Below are 17,933 nucleotides of genomic sequence, written 5' to 3' on the forward strand. Positions count from 1 at the left end.
TTTTTTTCATTTTTTATTTACACTTATTATGATCTCAGCTACAAAATATACATTCCATCATTTCAAAACATTGCCTTGAGTTATAATTTTTACAAATTTTTAACTATTTACCACACAATATGTACGAAAAACTCATTGAAACCTTTGACTATTTTCCACGTTATTTTACCCCAGGATGCCCAAGACGCTTACCTAGAGCAGTGTCGTGAAGTGGCCCTGACAGAGAAGATCTCCGTTATCCAGAAGTGTATCCGTATGTGGGCGGTGAGACGTCGCTACTTGAAGATGCGGGGAAGTTGTACGACCATACAGTCATGCTGGAGAGGATACTACGCCAGGAAGCGCTTCCTTGCTGTGAGTGGTACTCTTGGTATAAAATTTGGTCTACACAGTATGTTTTCATACATTTTTAGCTCGACTATTCGAAGAATAAGGAGAGCTATACTACTCACCCAAGCATCGGCGTCGGCATCACCCCTTGGTTAAGGTTTTGCGTGCAAGCACACATAGGTTAATATCTCAGCAACTACTTGAGGTATTTCATTGACACTTTTTACAATGGTACTCAACCATCCAATCACTTAATTAACCAAGTTAGATAACTCTAGTTGCATTTAATGCCAATAATAGGCCTTTATTATTTGACTTAGAAATTCTGGTTAAGGTTTTGCGTGCAAGCACACATAGGTTAATATCTCAGCAACTATTTGAGATATTGCATTGAGACTTGATACAATGGTACTCAACCATCCAACCTACTTTTTTATGTAAGATAACTCTAGTTTGCATTTAATGCAAATAAAAGGCCTTTGTTATTAGACTTAGAAATTCTGGTTAAGGTTTTGCGTGCAAGCACACATAGGATAAAATCTCAGCAACTGCTTGAGGTATTGCATTGAGACTCAATACAATGGTACTCAACCATCCAAACTACTTAATTAACCAAGTTAGATAACTCTAGTTTGCATTTAATGCAAATAATTGCTCTTTATTATTCAACTTAGAAATTCATGTTAAGGTTTTGCGTGTAAGCACACATAGGTTAATATCTCAGCAACTACTTGAGGTATTGCATTGAGACTTTATACAATGGTACTCAACCATCCAACCTACTAAATTAATCAAGTTAGATAACTCTAGTTTGCATTTATTGCAAAATAATTGCCCTTTATTATTCGACTTAGAAATTCTGGTTAAGGTTTTGCATGTAACCACATTTAAGTCAATATCTCAGCAAATATATCATGTATTGCATTGAAACTTTACATAAGTATTCCCAACTATATAACCTACTAAATTAAAGAAGTATGGTAACACTTTTTTGAATATAATGCAAATTATGGGCCTCTATTATTTGACTTAGAAATTATGGTTAAGGTTTTTCATGTAAGCACACATAGGTTAATATCTCAACAACTACTGGATGTATTGCATTGAGACTTTATAAAATGGTACTCAACCATCCCATCTACTTAAATAACCAAGTAATATAACTCTAGTTTGCATTCAATTCAAAAAAATGGCCCCTTTTTTATTCGACACAGAAATTCTGGTTAAGGTTTTGCATGTAACCACTTTTAAGTCAATCCTTACACTGAAAAGCGGCGGAATAGTCGAGCGCGCTGTCTCTGTGACAGCTCTTTTTACACAAATAATACATTTTACAAACATATGTCTTTATTGTAAGCAACCTGTGTCTAAAATTTTGACATGTGAAAGTGAAAAGGTTCTTAACCACATTCAAGGCACACAATATGAGTTGATGCAAAAAAAAGTTTTTAATTTTAATGCATTACCATTTTTAACTCATTTGACTATATTGATTAAAAAATCAAACAAAAAACATTTTAAGTACAAATAAAAAATGTTTGCCTTTATAATTTTTTTTTTAATTCATAGCAAGTAGTCACACAATCTCAAGTTAAAATAGCATCCAAAATACCACTTAGTTACATGTTTTCTATATTCTGTACCTAATTGTCATCAAGCTATATTGTGCACCTTGCAATATAGAACATAGAAAGGAAATAATTAAGCATATACTCTAATTTCAACAAAAGATTTTATTACATTTCATGTTTTCCCGTGCTTCAGGAACGACTGGCTCAGATCGAGTCTGAAGCTGCAGAAATCGAGAGACAGCAGCGGGATCAGACTCGCATGAAGAAAGAACAGATCGAGATTACTGAGAGGCGTATAAACGAGCAAAAGTCTGACTCCCAAGTGGTCTGTACTGCAAAATAATTTCATGCAGATTTTCATGCAGATTTTGTCATTCAAACTGTTTTTTGATTGCTTAAAGTAAACCCTTCTTTAATTGTTTTGAATTGTTCACCATTTGTACCATTCTAATATTAACATTAAACATTTAATGATCAAGAATAGCTCATTTTATATTTTCTATGGAAAGGTTAGGATTATATTCATGAATTCATCCTTGAATTTGATTGCTTTAAAGCTGCACTCTCACATATGGAGTGTTTTGCAACTTGCTTTATTATTTGGAATGAATCATTTTTTGCAAAAAGTCTGAAAACCCGTGATAAGACTATTGACAAATTAAAGATTATATCAAAGTTTTTCATATTTCTGTTCAAAAATTGATGTTTCATGGCTAAAATTGTTACTTTAATACGCTTTAAGAAAAATGAAATTTTCAGCAGTTTTTCTATCAATTGAGATCATCTGTTTTAATAAGAGTTATTCTGTATAGCCGAATTGAAGGCATTCACTGACTCAGATGCCAAAATCAGCTTAATCTGAGAAAAAATAATAATGTCAAAACTGTCGATCTGTGAGAGAGCAGAATTTACAAATGTCCATGATATCACTAATAAGAAAGCGATCGTTCTCATAGTACTTCAAATCATAAACTAAATCCAAGGGCCATGATTAAGAACAGTCTGAAGTCTGAGTCGAGAAACAAGTAACACATATATAAACTCTTGTTTTCATATAGAGATCCATTAGTTCATTTGTACAATATATTTTAAACTATCATGCGGTTTTTATTTATCGTTAAAACAAATTTTATAGTTATGTCATCTTTGATTTTCAGGTTGACGACATGTTTGGGTCTATTGGTGAAGACAGTGGTGTCACTGGAGAGGGACCATCAGCCTTTGCTGTTAGTAATTCATTTTAATAACATTAAGTCAATTAATTTTGTGACTGTTCATATCACGTTAAATCCAGTGAAAATTGTAATCTTCATATACTTAATAACAAGATATGTAGAGGAGAATTATTTGTTTCAGTGTAAGATCATACTACATTTAACCGAGTGAGCACCAATACCTATATTTCATGGGTGGCGTAACCGGGGGTGAAATATCTACTTAATATGGTGTTAATGAGGTGATGTTTCATTTGGTGAGAATGAGCTTAAATTTCATAACATTAAACAATTAAATTATTAAAAATCACTCAGTTTAAAAATTTAATTAAGGTTATAAACATGTTTGTTTGACAAAGAATCCATGTGCATAATTTTTGTCCTGCATTTTAACATCAGTCTTTTCGTGGGTGTAACGGTTATGAATAACAATGAAATCAGGGTGGCTCCTTCTTAATCATCAAAGATTAAAAACTATGGATTTTTATCTTGGCTGTTTTTCAAAGAAGAAAAGACTGGCTATTGTGATAGCCTTGGTATTGTCATCGGCATCTTTGTTCAAAATCTTTAACGCAGCTTGGCTATTACCAAATACCAGTCAAGATATTCAACTGATACTTGGCTCACATGTGACAATACACTCATGTACAGCATGGCCCATAACTCTGACTTTAATAATCATTGAGTTATGCTCAATGTTGGAATAAAAAAAATGACAACAGGCCATCATTGGTGTTTGCTCCACAGTGCTCATGCTAAAAACTAAAAACTACCATCATGAAGAATACTGTGAGTTTTTCAATGATTTTCTTCTGACAGCATGCAGATACAGATGATGGATTTATTTTTGCAGTATGTATGGTCTGATTACCTATTGCAGTAGGACATTTAGACCTTTTCTTATAATATTCAGCTTATGATTGTGCTAAGTTAATACACATTTATTTACAGAAATTTGCCGGAAAAATAAATCAGATTTTACGAATCTAAGTGTTTCAATTTTATCCAAAAGAGAGGATTTTTGCTATGCCATGATGCAGAGCAGGGTACCATTTAATTTAATGGTTCTCCACCTTGTAACTTTGCTCTGAGAACCATGCATACTTTTAATATTAATTTTGATGTTGGAATTACCTTAGCACATTCAGTGAGAGATGTAGGTTGCAGGAATTATAACATTGAACAAGCTTCAAGTGTTAAAAAATGTAGGTCAGAGCATTAAAATTGATTAAAAATTGTGAATTGTGATTTAAACATAACACCCACCCCAGGGCTGGTAGTCATAAAACATCTTATGTCATTTCTTAACTTAAGTCATATTCTGAAGTTCATTTTTCTTATCATATGATATAATAACTTTATAATATTTGAAAATAATATGTTATTGTCAGTGTTTTGATTAAAAAAACATATCCTTTTGTTAAAAAAAATGATAGGTTTTCCAAATTTAACTGTCCCATCCTTCAGATTGTTTTAAGTATAAATGTCCCCTATAACAACCTTCACCTCACAGAATTTCTTTATTTGCATTCCTGGGGTTTATTGTAGGAATGAATGTATGTTAAATACGGGTATACCCCTAATAAAATTCATCTGTATTACTGTATGTATTATTTTTTTGTCAAAGTCTGTTTTAACTTTGTTTTGAAAAAATTCAAAGATGTGTTCAATATAATTTGGTGCTTATATTCGTTTCCTTTTAAAGCTTTTCTGTATTTTTAAAGAAAAAAAATCAAGTTATTGTCATAGCCTTGGTTGGTTCTCTGTTGCCATTAAAATCATTGTTGGCATACAGAATTGTTGACCTTGGACATAACTCCAAAACTGTTTAAGATATTGAAATGAAACTTGGTAGACAATTGTTGCCACAGACAATATTTAAATGTACAGAAATGTCCCAAGATATTGAAATGAAACTTGGAAGACATGTTGCCATAGACAGTATTCCAATATGCAGCAATGCCCCGAAATATTCAAATGAAACTTGGTAGACATGTTGCCACATTTTTTTTTCAAATATGCAGCAATGCCCCGAAATTTTCAAATGAAACTTGGTAGACTTGCTGCCACAGACAATATTCAAATGTACAGCAATGCCCGTAACTCTGGCTTTAATAAATGTTGAGTTGTGTCCTTTTTTCAATAGAAAACAACAGACAAGGGTTGGTTCTTGTTCCACGGCGCTCTATTATATTTTCCACAACCCAGTGAATTATTTTGCACTTTATTTTATAGTCAACTTTCCAGCTTATGCACTTTGCTCATATTTACATTAAGATAAATTTTTATTCCAATCATTATTGATAAATCTATGACTTGTTACACCATTAAGTTTTTTTTCTAAAAATTAAAGCGTATTGTTATACATATGAGATACAATTTTGTCTCCAGTGCTTGCTTTAATGGTTTAGGATGGTGTATTAACAAGTCATGCTTTGCAAACTCTCTGAATCTGATCAAGAGTGGACTTATATAAGCAATCATTCTGTTAAAATGTGTGTGTTTTCTATCATTTTCTGACTGTTATTGCTTTCAAATGATGTTTCAAATTCATTTGATAACTGCATTTTTCAAGTATCTAATATTTGTGCATGTTTTCTACAGTACTAGAATCTTAAAAATTAAAAACAACAATGGAACTGTCAAAATGCAAAAAAGTCCAGTTGTTATGATGGCAATTGTTGTAAGTGGTGGCTGACTGACATCATGAAAACATTAATCGTTGCTCATAACTTGAAAACCATATAAGATATGCATGCGAAATATGGACTCTAAATCATAAATGGCAATGCGTCACAATTGCAATAATGTTGTATTGTATTTTGTAGTATGCCTTATAGGCTGGTCAGAAAAACTACTGCATCTAGGCCACACCAATTAAAACACTTTTTTGACAGATTTCGGCTGCTCACAATTTTACAAAAATATTACAATATGCTGCCATTAAAAACCAAATAACCCATGATCGTTGATTTTATTAAAGCTTCAACAGTAAGTTTTATTGCAGTCGTTACTCTTCAATTTGACAGGATCTGGAAGAGAAGAGGAGGCAGCTTATGTCAGAAATCAATTACGACACAGATGCGCTTCAGATACCGATGCCTGTGGATAAGGAAGATATCTCCGGGTACAAGTTTGCCAAGTTTTCTGCCACCTTCTTCCAGGTTAGTTTCATACAGATAGATTTCACAGTGCACAGGAACCTTTACTCTAGCTGCAGTATTGTTTGAGTTATTTCCCACTTATAAGTTTCATTCTTTTTTTTGTCCGGAGAATAACTCAAAAGGTTTTGAAGTATTGACTTCAAACATCATAGGCAGACAGATCTCATTCAGGGAAGATAAGTGCAGTGCACAGGAACCATAACTCTGGGTATTTTTTTAGTTATTGCCCTTTGCTATTTTTTTATACTTGTTTTTTTGTCTGGAGCACGACTGGAAAAGTCTTTGAGGTATTAACTTCAAACTTCCTATACAGATTAATCTCATTTAGGAGAAGTGCAGTGCACAAGAACTATAACTCTGGATGCAGTGTGTTTTCTGTAATAGTTAATTGTTTAAATGTTAACCTTTGTCATAAGATAAAGTTGATACTATTATTTTGGAAATATATATTATACAGTCACAACATGTCTCATATTCTGATTGTCCAGCAATATAGCGTATATTTTGGGGAACATGAATCGACAATTAACATGTTATATAATATGATTTTATGTTGTTTTTTGTACATTTTAGGGCAATGCCACCCACACATACATTCTTCGTCCAATCAGAACGTCGCTGTTACAGCTTAAGTCAGAGTCCGACCATCTGGCTGCACTTGCAGTCTGGATCACCATACTAAGGTTCATGGGAGATCTGCCTGAGCCTAAAGTCTACACGGCCGCTCAGGACACAAGGGTTAGTGTTGATTGGTAACAAAAATGAAAAACAAAGTCGTGAAAATGGTGTTTCCTGACATTGTACATTGTTGTTCACAGTGCCCTACAAGGTGGTCAGAAACGTTACAGGTTAAATTACAGTGATATTGAAAATGGCTGTGCTCATTATGTAGAAAAAGACTGTGTATGAATTATTTTAATGAAAGGCCTGTAAATGTAAGGTTAAGAGTTAAAATGCTGTTTCAAATGATGACTGTTATAGAGCATCATGACATTCACAAAATTTTACGTTTTAAACGGGCATGAATAATAATTATTGTTGTTGTTTTCCAATTTTGAGTAAAATCTTCCAATAGATGGATGATTTTTTTCTTCCAATTTGAACAAAAATAGTCCAGGTATTGACGTTTTGGACGGCAGCTGTGCCATGATGCAAAAAACCTTTAACATTGAACAGTGCTTGCAAACTGTTGGAAGATATTAAAATGAAACTTGGTAAACGTGTTGCCAGAGATAAACACACATGTATAGCAAGGCCCTTAACTCTGACTTAAATATTGATAAGTTATGTCCCTTTTTCAACTGAAAATGTAGACCAGCCTTTGTGTTTGCTTCATTGCACTCTTGTTTGCCAAATGTGTACAAATAATACAATTTTCTGTTTCACTACCTTAGGACACAACCCCCGTGATGACGAAGATCTACTCAACTCTCGGACGCAAGTTCAACAAGCGTGACCTGGAGGAGGCGCAGCGTATGAACATGGAGCTAGAACAGGAACCATCCAATATCCGGGTCAGCGGGAAACGCAGCATGAGGAAGAAACTGGTTTCCCTGACGCTGAAGAAAAAGTCAAAGATTACGGAGGAATTTAAGGTAACTATTATGACATTTACAAGGGAAATTGGAATTTACTTGTCTGCCTGACACTGCTTAGTCAAAGATTACAGATGAATTAAAACTAGCTTCTTTGGCATTTAAGAGGGAAATTTAAAGAAACATTCACATTCAAATCAAACATCAGCGCACAAAATATTGGACTAAATATCTTCCGTCTTCACGCATACAATTAAAACAAAAAAATGTTTGTTTTTGTGTAACAATCTTACACCTCGTGAACACAAAAAGTGAATATTTAACTCGTGGCTACGCTACTTGTGAAATATAAATTTGGTATTTTGGTGAAAGATAATACCATCTTACACTGAATCAAACAATTACCCTCTATCTAATACTTTATGAATTCCTAAATAGCATTTCTTTGTCCCATTTCTTTAGAGTCATCTTGGGGACACAGACTATTACTCTCCGTCTGGCCAGAATGCACTGCTGGAGGAGAGACCCACATCCAACCTTGAGAAACTCCACTTCATCATCGGACACGGCATCCTGAGGCCTGACTTGAGGTGAGATTCAGTTTAGACAAATTTCATTTGACAATGATATCTTGTATTTATATGGAGTCCAAAATCATATTATTTCTTTAACAGGTAAAGACTACTTCTTAAATATCTACACTAAAGAGAGTCAGTGGGAAGTACCGACCAGACCCACCAAAAAAGCATTTCAAAACATTTCACTATAATTATGCTTTCCAGAGGTTTAAAGAGATTTTTTATCTGTGAAATAAAATTGATATTTCACTGGTTCATTCATATCACTTTATTAATTTTCACTGTTTAGAAATTTTAGCCCGCACTCTTTAGTTCCAAATCAAACATCAGCAAGCCTGGTCTGGGACATAATTTAAACAACGTCGTTTCTAAAATCATGTTTGGTTCGCATACAATTTGGCTCAATTCTCTGAAAAACTATAATAAAATGTCATTTAATATCCTTTTAAGACATATATTAAAAAGAAAAAGTGTTTGTTTCAGTGTAAGATTGCAATATATTTCATGTTGTGAGCACCAAAGGCAAGTATTTCACTCGTGTCTACATCACTCGTGAAATATAGCCGTTGGTGCTCACTCAGTGAAGTATATTATGATGTTAAACTGAAACAAACAATTATTATCCTCTATGTTTTATTATCAGACATGCTCTTTGGGTTGAGGTGATAAAAGAATTAGTCTTGTGCTGTGGGGGGAACCAGGGCACTAAGACGAAAAGCACTTTGTGACTATTAGGCAAATGAATGTGACATGTCCTCAGACTGGGAATTGAACTCGAAACTCCTCGCATTTAAAGCAAGTGTGCTAACTACTTTTCTGCATTACAGGGATGAGATTTACTGCCAGATTGCGAAACAACTGTCCCAGAATCCCTCGCGCTCATCTCACGCCCGTGGTTGGATCCTCCTGTCGTTATGTGTTGGATGCTTTGCTCCATCTGACAAAGTACTATTTTACTAAATATTTATGCTTGGTTCCCTTCTGACAATGTTATATTATACTAAGTATTTATGCTTTGCCACGTCTGAAAAGGTTATATTTTACTAAATATTTATGCTGTGCCCATTCTGATAAGGTTATATTTTACTAACTATTTGAGTTTGTATTCAGGAAGAAACTTTAAATAAGTTTGTTAAGCATGGCTCATGCTATTAAATAAAAAAATCACTATTATAAAATGATTTGCATGCCTGGAATGTTCGTCTCAATAGTATACTTTTTAAACCAGTATACACTTACTTGAATTTTGGATGCCTTGTGATCCCATATTATTTTGGTACCATTTCAACTAAACAAAAACTAAAAAAAATGTCAAAACTGTCAATCTGAGAGAGTGCAGCTTTAAGTTGTTCAAAGTTCCTTTTATTACACATGATGATGTTTATTTTTGCAGTTTATCAAGTACCTGCGTAACTTCATCCACGAGGGGCCACCAGGCTACGCTCCTTACTGCGAGGAGAGGTTGCGACGTACGTTTGCCAACGGAACACGAAACTATCCACCCTCATGGCTTGAACTTCAGGTATCAAACTTTGACATTTATTGTAAGGTGTTGATAATTGAACAAAGCATTGAACCTTAAACAAAGCATTGAATGTTATAAACTTATAATGTGGTTAACCTTGAAAATGGTATGAGAGCCTGAAACAAAGAAGCAGTGGTTGCTCCGTCAGTAAAGATAACTTGTATTTTGCACAAGACGAAGAAGTTCTGTTTGAAAATCTCTAGTTTATTTTAGTATTGAAAATCCAATCTTAAAATGTTACAACTTGTCTTTAATTTAATTATTCTTGATAGAAAATGCATAATTTTTTGTAAAATTTCTATTGTAAACATATGCAACAATCCTAATGACTATTGCTATTCAAAATATATAAGCAATGAAATGAAGATTTACAATCTGAAACTCAGTTTCAATGCGGAATATGGACCAAGAAAGACTTAAGATAGTTCTTCTTCAAAAAGAAAATTCATTTAGAAGCTAAGGATTATTGATAATTCCATTTTATACAACCTGCAGGCAACAAAGTCCAAGCGACCATTGATGCTTCCTATCACATTTATGGACGGAAACACGAAGACGCTCCTGGCTGATTCTGCCACCACGGCCCGGGAACTCTGCCAACAGCTATCAGAGAAAATTGGTCTTAAGGATCAGTTTGGCTTCTCGCTGTATATCGCCCTCTTTGATAAGGTGAGGTGCTAACAATACAGGAATATTTATAAGTTGTGAAAATAGCAAACAGTTACTTTAAACTAGTATATTCAGAGATGATTATGTTATGATTATAGTCCAATGTATTTTTGTTACAACCATAAAACAATTCATTCTTAAAGAATAAATGTTTTCTTGTAGGAATTTTGTAAGCATAAAAGTAATTTGTACATTATGCGATGAAAAGGAAAAAAAACACACATTAAAAACGTTGATTATTTAAGAGAAATACCCACTGAAGCATTATCCATTCTTGCATACCGGCCATTTCTGGTCAGGGAAGGGATGACGTTATGGATGCCATCCTGTAGTGTGAGCAATATGCCAACCTAAACCAGAGAAATGCTCTTCATTGACATATTGAATTAATGTTTAATCCTTGTTCTTTATCTGCAGGTGTCGTCTATAGGCAGTGGCGGTGATCACGTGATGGACTCCATCTCACAGTGTGAACAGTATGCCAAAGAACAAGGGGCCCAGGAAAGAAACGCCCCCTGGAGGCTGTCCTTCCGCAAGGAAATATTCGCCCCCTGGCACGACCCAGCAGCGGACTCGACTGCTACCAACCTCGTGTATCAGCAGGTGGTTCGTGGGATCAAGTTCGGGGAATATAAGTGTGATAAAGTATGTGAATTTATTGTCTCTCTGTTTGTTTTTAAAAAGGTCAATATTTTGTAAGTGCTGGTGTAGTTGTAGTGTAGGTGTGGCTGTTGGTGTGATGAGAAAATTTTGCCTAACCATTGAAATTGTTCATGTTTCTATAAAAGCTCTTGAGAACTTTTGTTTTATATTTGTAATTGCATGTAACATAATAGATGCATCAATGTATTGTAAAATTACTCTATCCTATACCCTCGTATGTTATGGGGCCATCTTCTCAATGAGTGTATGTCAAAATATCGTAAGATCAAAATTGCCAAGAAATTTATAGGGAGTATATCCTATCCTTGTGGATTTGCAGGATGATGACTTGGCAATGATCGCAGCCCAGCAGTACTACGTTGACTACGGCTCCAACATCTCGACAGAGCGGCTCCAGAGTCTGCTACCCTCGTACATCCCTGATAGTTTGCTGAACAAACCGAACTCTCTCACATTCTGGATGACACAGGTACAGAATGGTTGAATGTTTAATTCTTGGGGTTCATAATTGAATGGAAAACAATTGTCAGAGCATGGTAAATTTGGAGGATTATCTGGACCATTAGCAATTGTTTTCATACATCAGTGCGTTCCAATTAATATCTTATTATTGTAAAATGAACGCTCATTATTTGACAAATTTCTCTTTGATAAATATTATATTACAACACTGAATGTTATGCTTCAAAATAAGACATAGTATAACATTGCCTGTTGGAACAGGAGTTTTGTGAGTCAATAGTAGATTAATTTTATGATCGTCGCATTTATACATGCAATGTTCCAATATAATACTCTACTTATTCAGGTGAACAACAAAATGCACGGCCCATACTTCAAAAATGACATAATCAGATCACTGGAGGTGAAGGAAAATATTGTGAGTTATGCCAAATACAAGTGGCCGCTGCTGTTTTCACGGTTCTACGAGGCGTACAAGTTTGCAGGACCCAGCCTTCCAAAGAACGATGTTATAATTGCGGTGAACTGGACGGGCGTGTATGTGGTTGATGATCAGAAGCAGGTTCTGCTGGAGTTGTCTTTCCCTGAAATCACAGCTGTATCCAGTAGCAGGTATGAATTTTTTGTCAAATAATTTAATTAAAGAATAAACATTGAGACATTATCATAGCCTGTCTGTTATAGATTTTATTGTTGATCCTTGCCCTTTTTTGCCCCTGAAGGTTAGCACTTTAAAATTGTACCTGTCAGTTTACGGTGTTCTGTCCTGGCTGTAGCTTTGTTGAGTTTGTATGCAGGGGTGATATTAGAATAAATTAGCACATATTTTTGGTGTTGTGTTTATCAAAGAAGAGGTTTTTTCATAGCCTTTATGTTAGTTTTCCTGAATTTATTTTGCAATGATTGTACAGAAAGTTCTATTAACCAATGCTAGAAAAGTCACTCTCATTGGCACTATTATGCATGAGAATGTGGTCTTTGAATTTATATCTTTCCAATCCAACTGAAAAAAATACTATAAACTTGCTGCTGTCAATGTTATTTAGGACGGGCAAGATGCATGGTCAGAGCTTCACCCTGGCGACCGTGAAGAGTGACGAGTTCACGTTTACGTCACCAAACGCGGAGGACATTCGCGACTTGGTCGCAACGTTCCTTGAAAGCCTCAAGAAGCGGTCAAAATATGTGATTGCTCTGCAGGACTACTCAGGTCCAGGTACGCATTTACATTTTAAAATTATATTACAGTTGAACCTCCTTATGTCAACTTTTTCGGGACCTAGTGAAAAAAGTCCGAATTACAAAAAATATCACCAATCTCAACACGTTTGAGTTGGATTGTCCGATGATTATATCCACAATTGAACGATCTTGTTAAATATTTTCGTCGTGAAAACAGCAAACCTATTATTGAAAAATAAAGTGAAACAAAAGAAGAATTATTTGTGCCAAATTTATTTCTTTTGCGTTTATGGGTCACTCAAAACACATATAAAACCACAATTGCATACATTTGTACATTGTAAGATTTTATACCGGGTCCTTCTCTAAATTGGTTATTATTTCTGTTCCCATTCGGGATTGATATCTGATCAATAAAATGTTCATGTTTTATACAATAGCAAAGAGCTTGAGCAATAAATGTCTCTTCAATTAAATACATAAACAAACAACTTTAATTATTCTCCCTTACCAATTAATTTTTCGTATATCCTAATTATGACAGTTTGTTATATTGACACGCACGATATTTTGCGACATGCCGCAAACCGTCATGAATATTTTCACACCTACGTCTCGATCTACAGTTCGACATAAAGAACATACATTTTGTGTGAAATTTGACCACTGGGACTGAAAAACGGGGTCGACATAGCGAAAAAGTCGAGATAAAAAAGTCGACACAAACAGATTTATTTCATATAGAATAAGAAGGAATAAATTCGGGACCGGAAAAAGTCGACTTATCCGACATCGACATAGCGAGGTTCAACTGTATCTCTATTTTAATGTTATGTTAAAACTTACAGCAGTTAATTGTATAAACTGTATATTTCCTTGGTCTGCTCAAAGTTATGCAGGATGTTTATTGATTGGTCAGTTACATTGTAAATATCCAATAATAACTTCTAACCAATCAAATCATTTAAATGTGCAAAATAGCCAAAAGATAACCTGTGGACAAGTTATTAATGGTTTTGTACAATTAGCTGAATTTTGACCCCATTTTCAGAAATTTTATTAACATTTTCAGATTCGTCATTAATAGGAGGTATATTTAGATGAAACTGCAGCCTTGATGTTTTGTCTGATTTACTAATTTAAGAGTTAAATTTGGGACTTTGTCTTTATACTAACCGTTACACATTTTCTGTTTCAGTTTGTTTTGTTTATAAGCAAAAAATGTTGTTTGTTTTGAATTTTAATAGTATTTGCACTGTGAAGTTTTACAGAAAAATAATCTTAATTTGAGAATTTCATATTTGTGTCGATTTTTTTTATTGATATCTGAAGTGTTTTTTTGTGAATCATTGTTCTCTAAAGTTGAGAAAATATTGATATGCCCCAGCATATGTACGGTTGTGTTAGAAAAATATGCACGTACCTTATTCTTTGTATGATATGTATTATTGTTGTTATCGGTCAATGGCAAATCACACAAGAAACTAGCAACGCCCGACATTCCAGGCGCGCCAGCCTTGTTTGAATTTTGCCACCGCCGAGTGAGCAATCATTCCACAGGGATAAAAGTTATTACAAATGCTACACAAAGTTATATACATTTATTTTATTCAGATTTCATTGCTCACAAACCTGATAAACTTGGGTAAAGACACAGAATATCAGACGTGAATATCCTCGTGTTCATGTAGAGAAGATTGTTTATTTACTTTTTCAATAGTTCACGATCTATGACGACGCCATCTTGGATTGGCTGTCAGCCAATATTTTTGGGTCATTTGACCCAAATATATGGGTCGTTTTCGGTCGGATCATTTTCGGTCGGGTCATATGACCATGATTTTCGGTCATTTGACCATGTGTGTATATAAGGCGGGGTTTTCCAGAATCGAGAAGAGACGTAACTTGGACATAGCTTGAAGCACATCCCGTACGATTCGCCCTCGGGCGTTTCGTCCATTTTGGCATTTGGTTTTGACATTTAACTGGAAATAGAAAACGATAACAAATGAAACGATTTTTATTATTTGTCTCCTTGATAAAATCCAAAAAGAATTATATAGGAAATTCGCGGAAAATTAATGTTTAAAGGACTTATAAAATTGAACACGATGATATAGCGTTTTCCTGTGTCTACCCAGCGATTGCATACTGTACCTTTTCTTCTTTTGATGTTTAAATGATGATTTATTCCGCTGGTGTACTGTTTTCCAACGTTTATTAAACTTGTAAACATCGATTTGAGTTGTCTTCCCGGTGAACTAGTTTTTGACACGCAATGGTTAGACTACATACAATTTAACTGCCATTGAGAGGTTTCGCTACCAATACCTGAGGGGCAGTCACGAGGGGAACACTTCAAATACTTGGTCACCCTAAAAGGGACAGTTGATAGCGTCGACGGACCACGGGGCTAGGTCGTAACATTTATTGGTGGCAGCGGTGGGATCTGTTATTATAACAGATTCAGCGATACGAACTACGCCAGACGAAGCGGGTGGTGACATAGGACTTCACGCACCAGGCGGGGCAGGGGTTTATCCAAGGAGTTCAAGAGTTCGCGATATGACTGATCCGAGGGACGTCGATAGTGGGGAGGTTATATTTAATAAGCCAGGGGTAGAGGACGACGCTGACGAGTATGCCACACTGGACTCCGTGTCCGAGGCCGGGTCTACAACCAACGAACCGACAGGTGATCGGGACAAGGGGCCGTTACGTGAGGTTATGGTAGGTATCACGGGGGCCTTAAAGGATACTGTTAGGGAGTTACAGTCCATCAAAAGAGGGATGGCTAAGGGCAATGATGGATCAGGAGAGACGGTCAAATCTTGTACAAATAACAGCAACATAAGTGAGTATAACAGTAGTAACTCAAGGAACAAGTGCAATGAAGGTAAGCATATTTCAGGTCAGGCCTGTAACGCAGATGCTTCTTCTTATGTGCGCTGGGGGACGACGTACTACGGTGCCGGCCGAGCGAAAGTGGATGCTGACCCCATGTGGGACGCGGGTAACCAGACCGGGGCGCCCTATGGCTACCACGCGACGGAGTCAACGCGATGGGATGGGTATGCGATATCCAGCTCCAGGAACACGGAAGTAGGCGGTAGTAATTGGGAAACGGACCGGATGTACCAAAGGCCATACACTAAGCCTGATAGGACACGCGGCGTCCCCTATTTTCGCGAAAGCACTGTGAGGTACCCACCAGTTAAGTTGCCGGTGTTCACTGGTAAAGATGACTGGACCACCTGGCTGTCGCAGTTCGAAGCCATAGCCGGACGTTTCCGCTGGTCCGAGGACGATATGCTAGACCAGCTACTGCCTAGGCTGGAGGGTGCAGCAGCACAATTCGTATTTTCACAATTAAAGCCTAACACCGTGAATGACTACAAAGAACTTATTTTTGAGCTTAATAGTAGGTTCAGGGCCGTTGAAACGCCCCGGTCATATGCCGCGATATTCAGCAGACGGACGCAACGACAGGGGGAGACGGTAGAAGAGTACGCATCGGACCTCAAGTTGCTCGTGCGGCGGTTCTTGGACGGGGTCACAGACGAGGACATGCGGTTCGAACTTGAATTTAATAAAGAACCTAGGACGGTCGATGAGGCGGTGTACTTTGCTGTCAACTGGATACAGATCATGGGACGAGACAGAGCTGACGGGAGAGGGAGTTTTCAAGCAAGGCGGGCGTACGAACCACGTTGGGACAAGCACGATGGTGGCCATTACGGACCTGAACGGCAAAATACGGTCAGACGATTCAAGGGGCAGGGAAATGAAAACGGGACCGAACTAATGCCAGATGAGCTACAAAATGACCTACTAAAGGAATTTATAACCCGACTTGAGCGTTAAGAAGGTCGAGTGAACGCAGACCCCAAGACGAAGGTCGAGTGTTACAACTGTCATGGGCAAGGTCACTACGCACGGAAGTGCCCGGATCGGAAGGAGCGGAGGACTAAAGCAATGACCAACCGCGACCAGTACCCAAGCGAAGTCGGCGGCGATGACGGCTACACTGCAACCCGAGAGGTTCGGAACGGGTTAAGCAGATTAGACGCCATTAGTGATTCGAATTCGGCAGACACTGACGGAATCTATGACAAGGTTGGCAAAATATACCACGATGGGGGACATTTAAACTTCCCGGGACCAGCCCTTGCGACCGGAGGGTGGTCCATGTAAGCGTGAAAGGTCATGACTCGGATGAGACGATCGACAACACAACTAGATTGAAGGAAGGAGAACCATGTAGCGCAGCATGGGTAAAAGGGCAAGCACCAAAATGGTACATCCAGGGATCTGTAAACGCAACACAGACGGCGTTTGTGGTGGACATTGGTGCCCCCTGTTCGGTTATTTCGAGCCGTTTATTTTTGTCGTTGTACGAGTGGAATCGTCCCAAGCTAAGGCAGGTGGACATTTGCCTGACCGGGGCAGATGGTGTGCCTTTGGAGGTAAAGGGCGTTTCCACGTTGCAACTGTATATAGGTCCTGTGGTTTTCGACCATGATTTCATTGTGGCGGACATTGGGGATGACGCCTGGATTGGTCTCGACGTATTGGTGTGCCATGGAACGGGACCGGTAGACATTCTGTATAGCAAGCAAAAGTTGGTTTTCGGTGAGGCGGAGGTACCCTTGATTCAGGCCGGAAATTGTAATCTAGTTAGGCGCGTGATCGTCGACGATACAGAAATATTGTCCAAGGTAGATAGACCTGAATGTAAAACGGTAAATAACGGTGGAGCCCCTTTAAATAAAAAGGGCACAAAGAAAAAGTGTGCCATAACAAACCAGAATAAAATACGCCAACAATCTTGTTTTTCTTCGGCATCGCGCCAATCACGAACGCGCCTACTTGTAAGGGAGATCCGTCGCCAAGGGGAACATCGCACGCGCAAGGGATGCGCGCTAGCGGTTGCCATTCCCGTTTCACGTACAATGAAACGGTCGAAGAGGACGTCATCGAATGGGACGAGAAGGCAGCACCATTGCCATGGATCACCACGAGGATACCGGACGACTACTG

General features: G+C 37.1%; 1 protein-coding gene across 1 annotated transcript in view; it reads left to right on the forward strand.

Moving 5' to 3' along the window:
* Positions 1-17,933, forward strand: part of LOC128219804 (myosin-VIIa-like) — a 58,752-nt gene that overhangs the window by 22,925 nt on the left and 17,894 nt on the right. The window contains exons 4-18 of the mRNA XM_052927843.1: positions 175-354; positions 2,095-2,226; positions 3,059-3,127; positions 3,935-3,967; positions 6,145-6,279; positions 6,853-7,017; positions 7,674-7,874; positions 8,277-8,404; positions 9,220-9,337; positions 9,786-9,914; positions 10,413-10,586; positions 11,004-11,231; positions 11,569-11,718; positions 12,058-12,323; positions 12,758-12,927. Coding sequence (XP_052783803.1) covers positions 175-354; positions 2,095-2,226; positions 3,059-3,127; positions 3,935-3,967; positions 6,145-6,279; positions 6,853-7,017; positions 7,674-7,874; positions 8,277-8,404; positions 9,220-9,337; positions 9,786-9,914; positions 10,413-10,586; positions 11,004-11,231; positions 11,569-11,718; positions 12,058-12,323; positions 12,758-12,927 — 2,278 coding nt within the window. The remainder of the gene's footprint in view (positions 1-174; positions 355-2,094; positions 2,227-3,058; positions 3,128-3,934; positions 3,968-6,144; positions 6,280-6,852; positions 7,018-7,673; positions 7,875-8,276; positions 8,405-9,219; positions 9,338-9,785; positions 9,915-10,412; positions 10,587-11,003; positions 11,232-11,568; positions 11,719-12,057; positions 12,324-12,757; positions 12,928-17,933) is intronic.

The sequence above is a fragment of the Mya arenaria genome, chromosome 15 (assembly GCF_026914265.1).
Source record: "Mya arenaria isolate MELC-2E11 chromosome 15, ASM2691426v1".
Lineage (NCBI taxonomy): Eukaryota > Metazoa > Mollusca > Bivalvia > Myida > Myidae > Mya > Mya arenaria.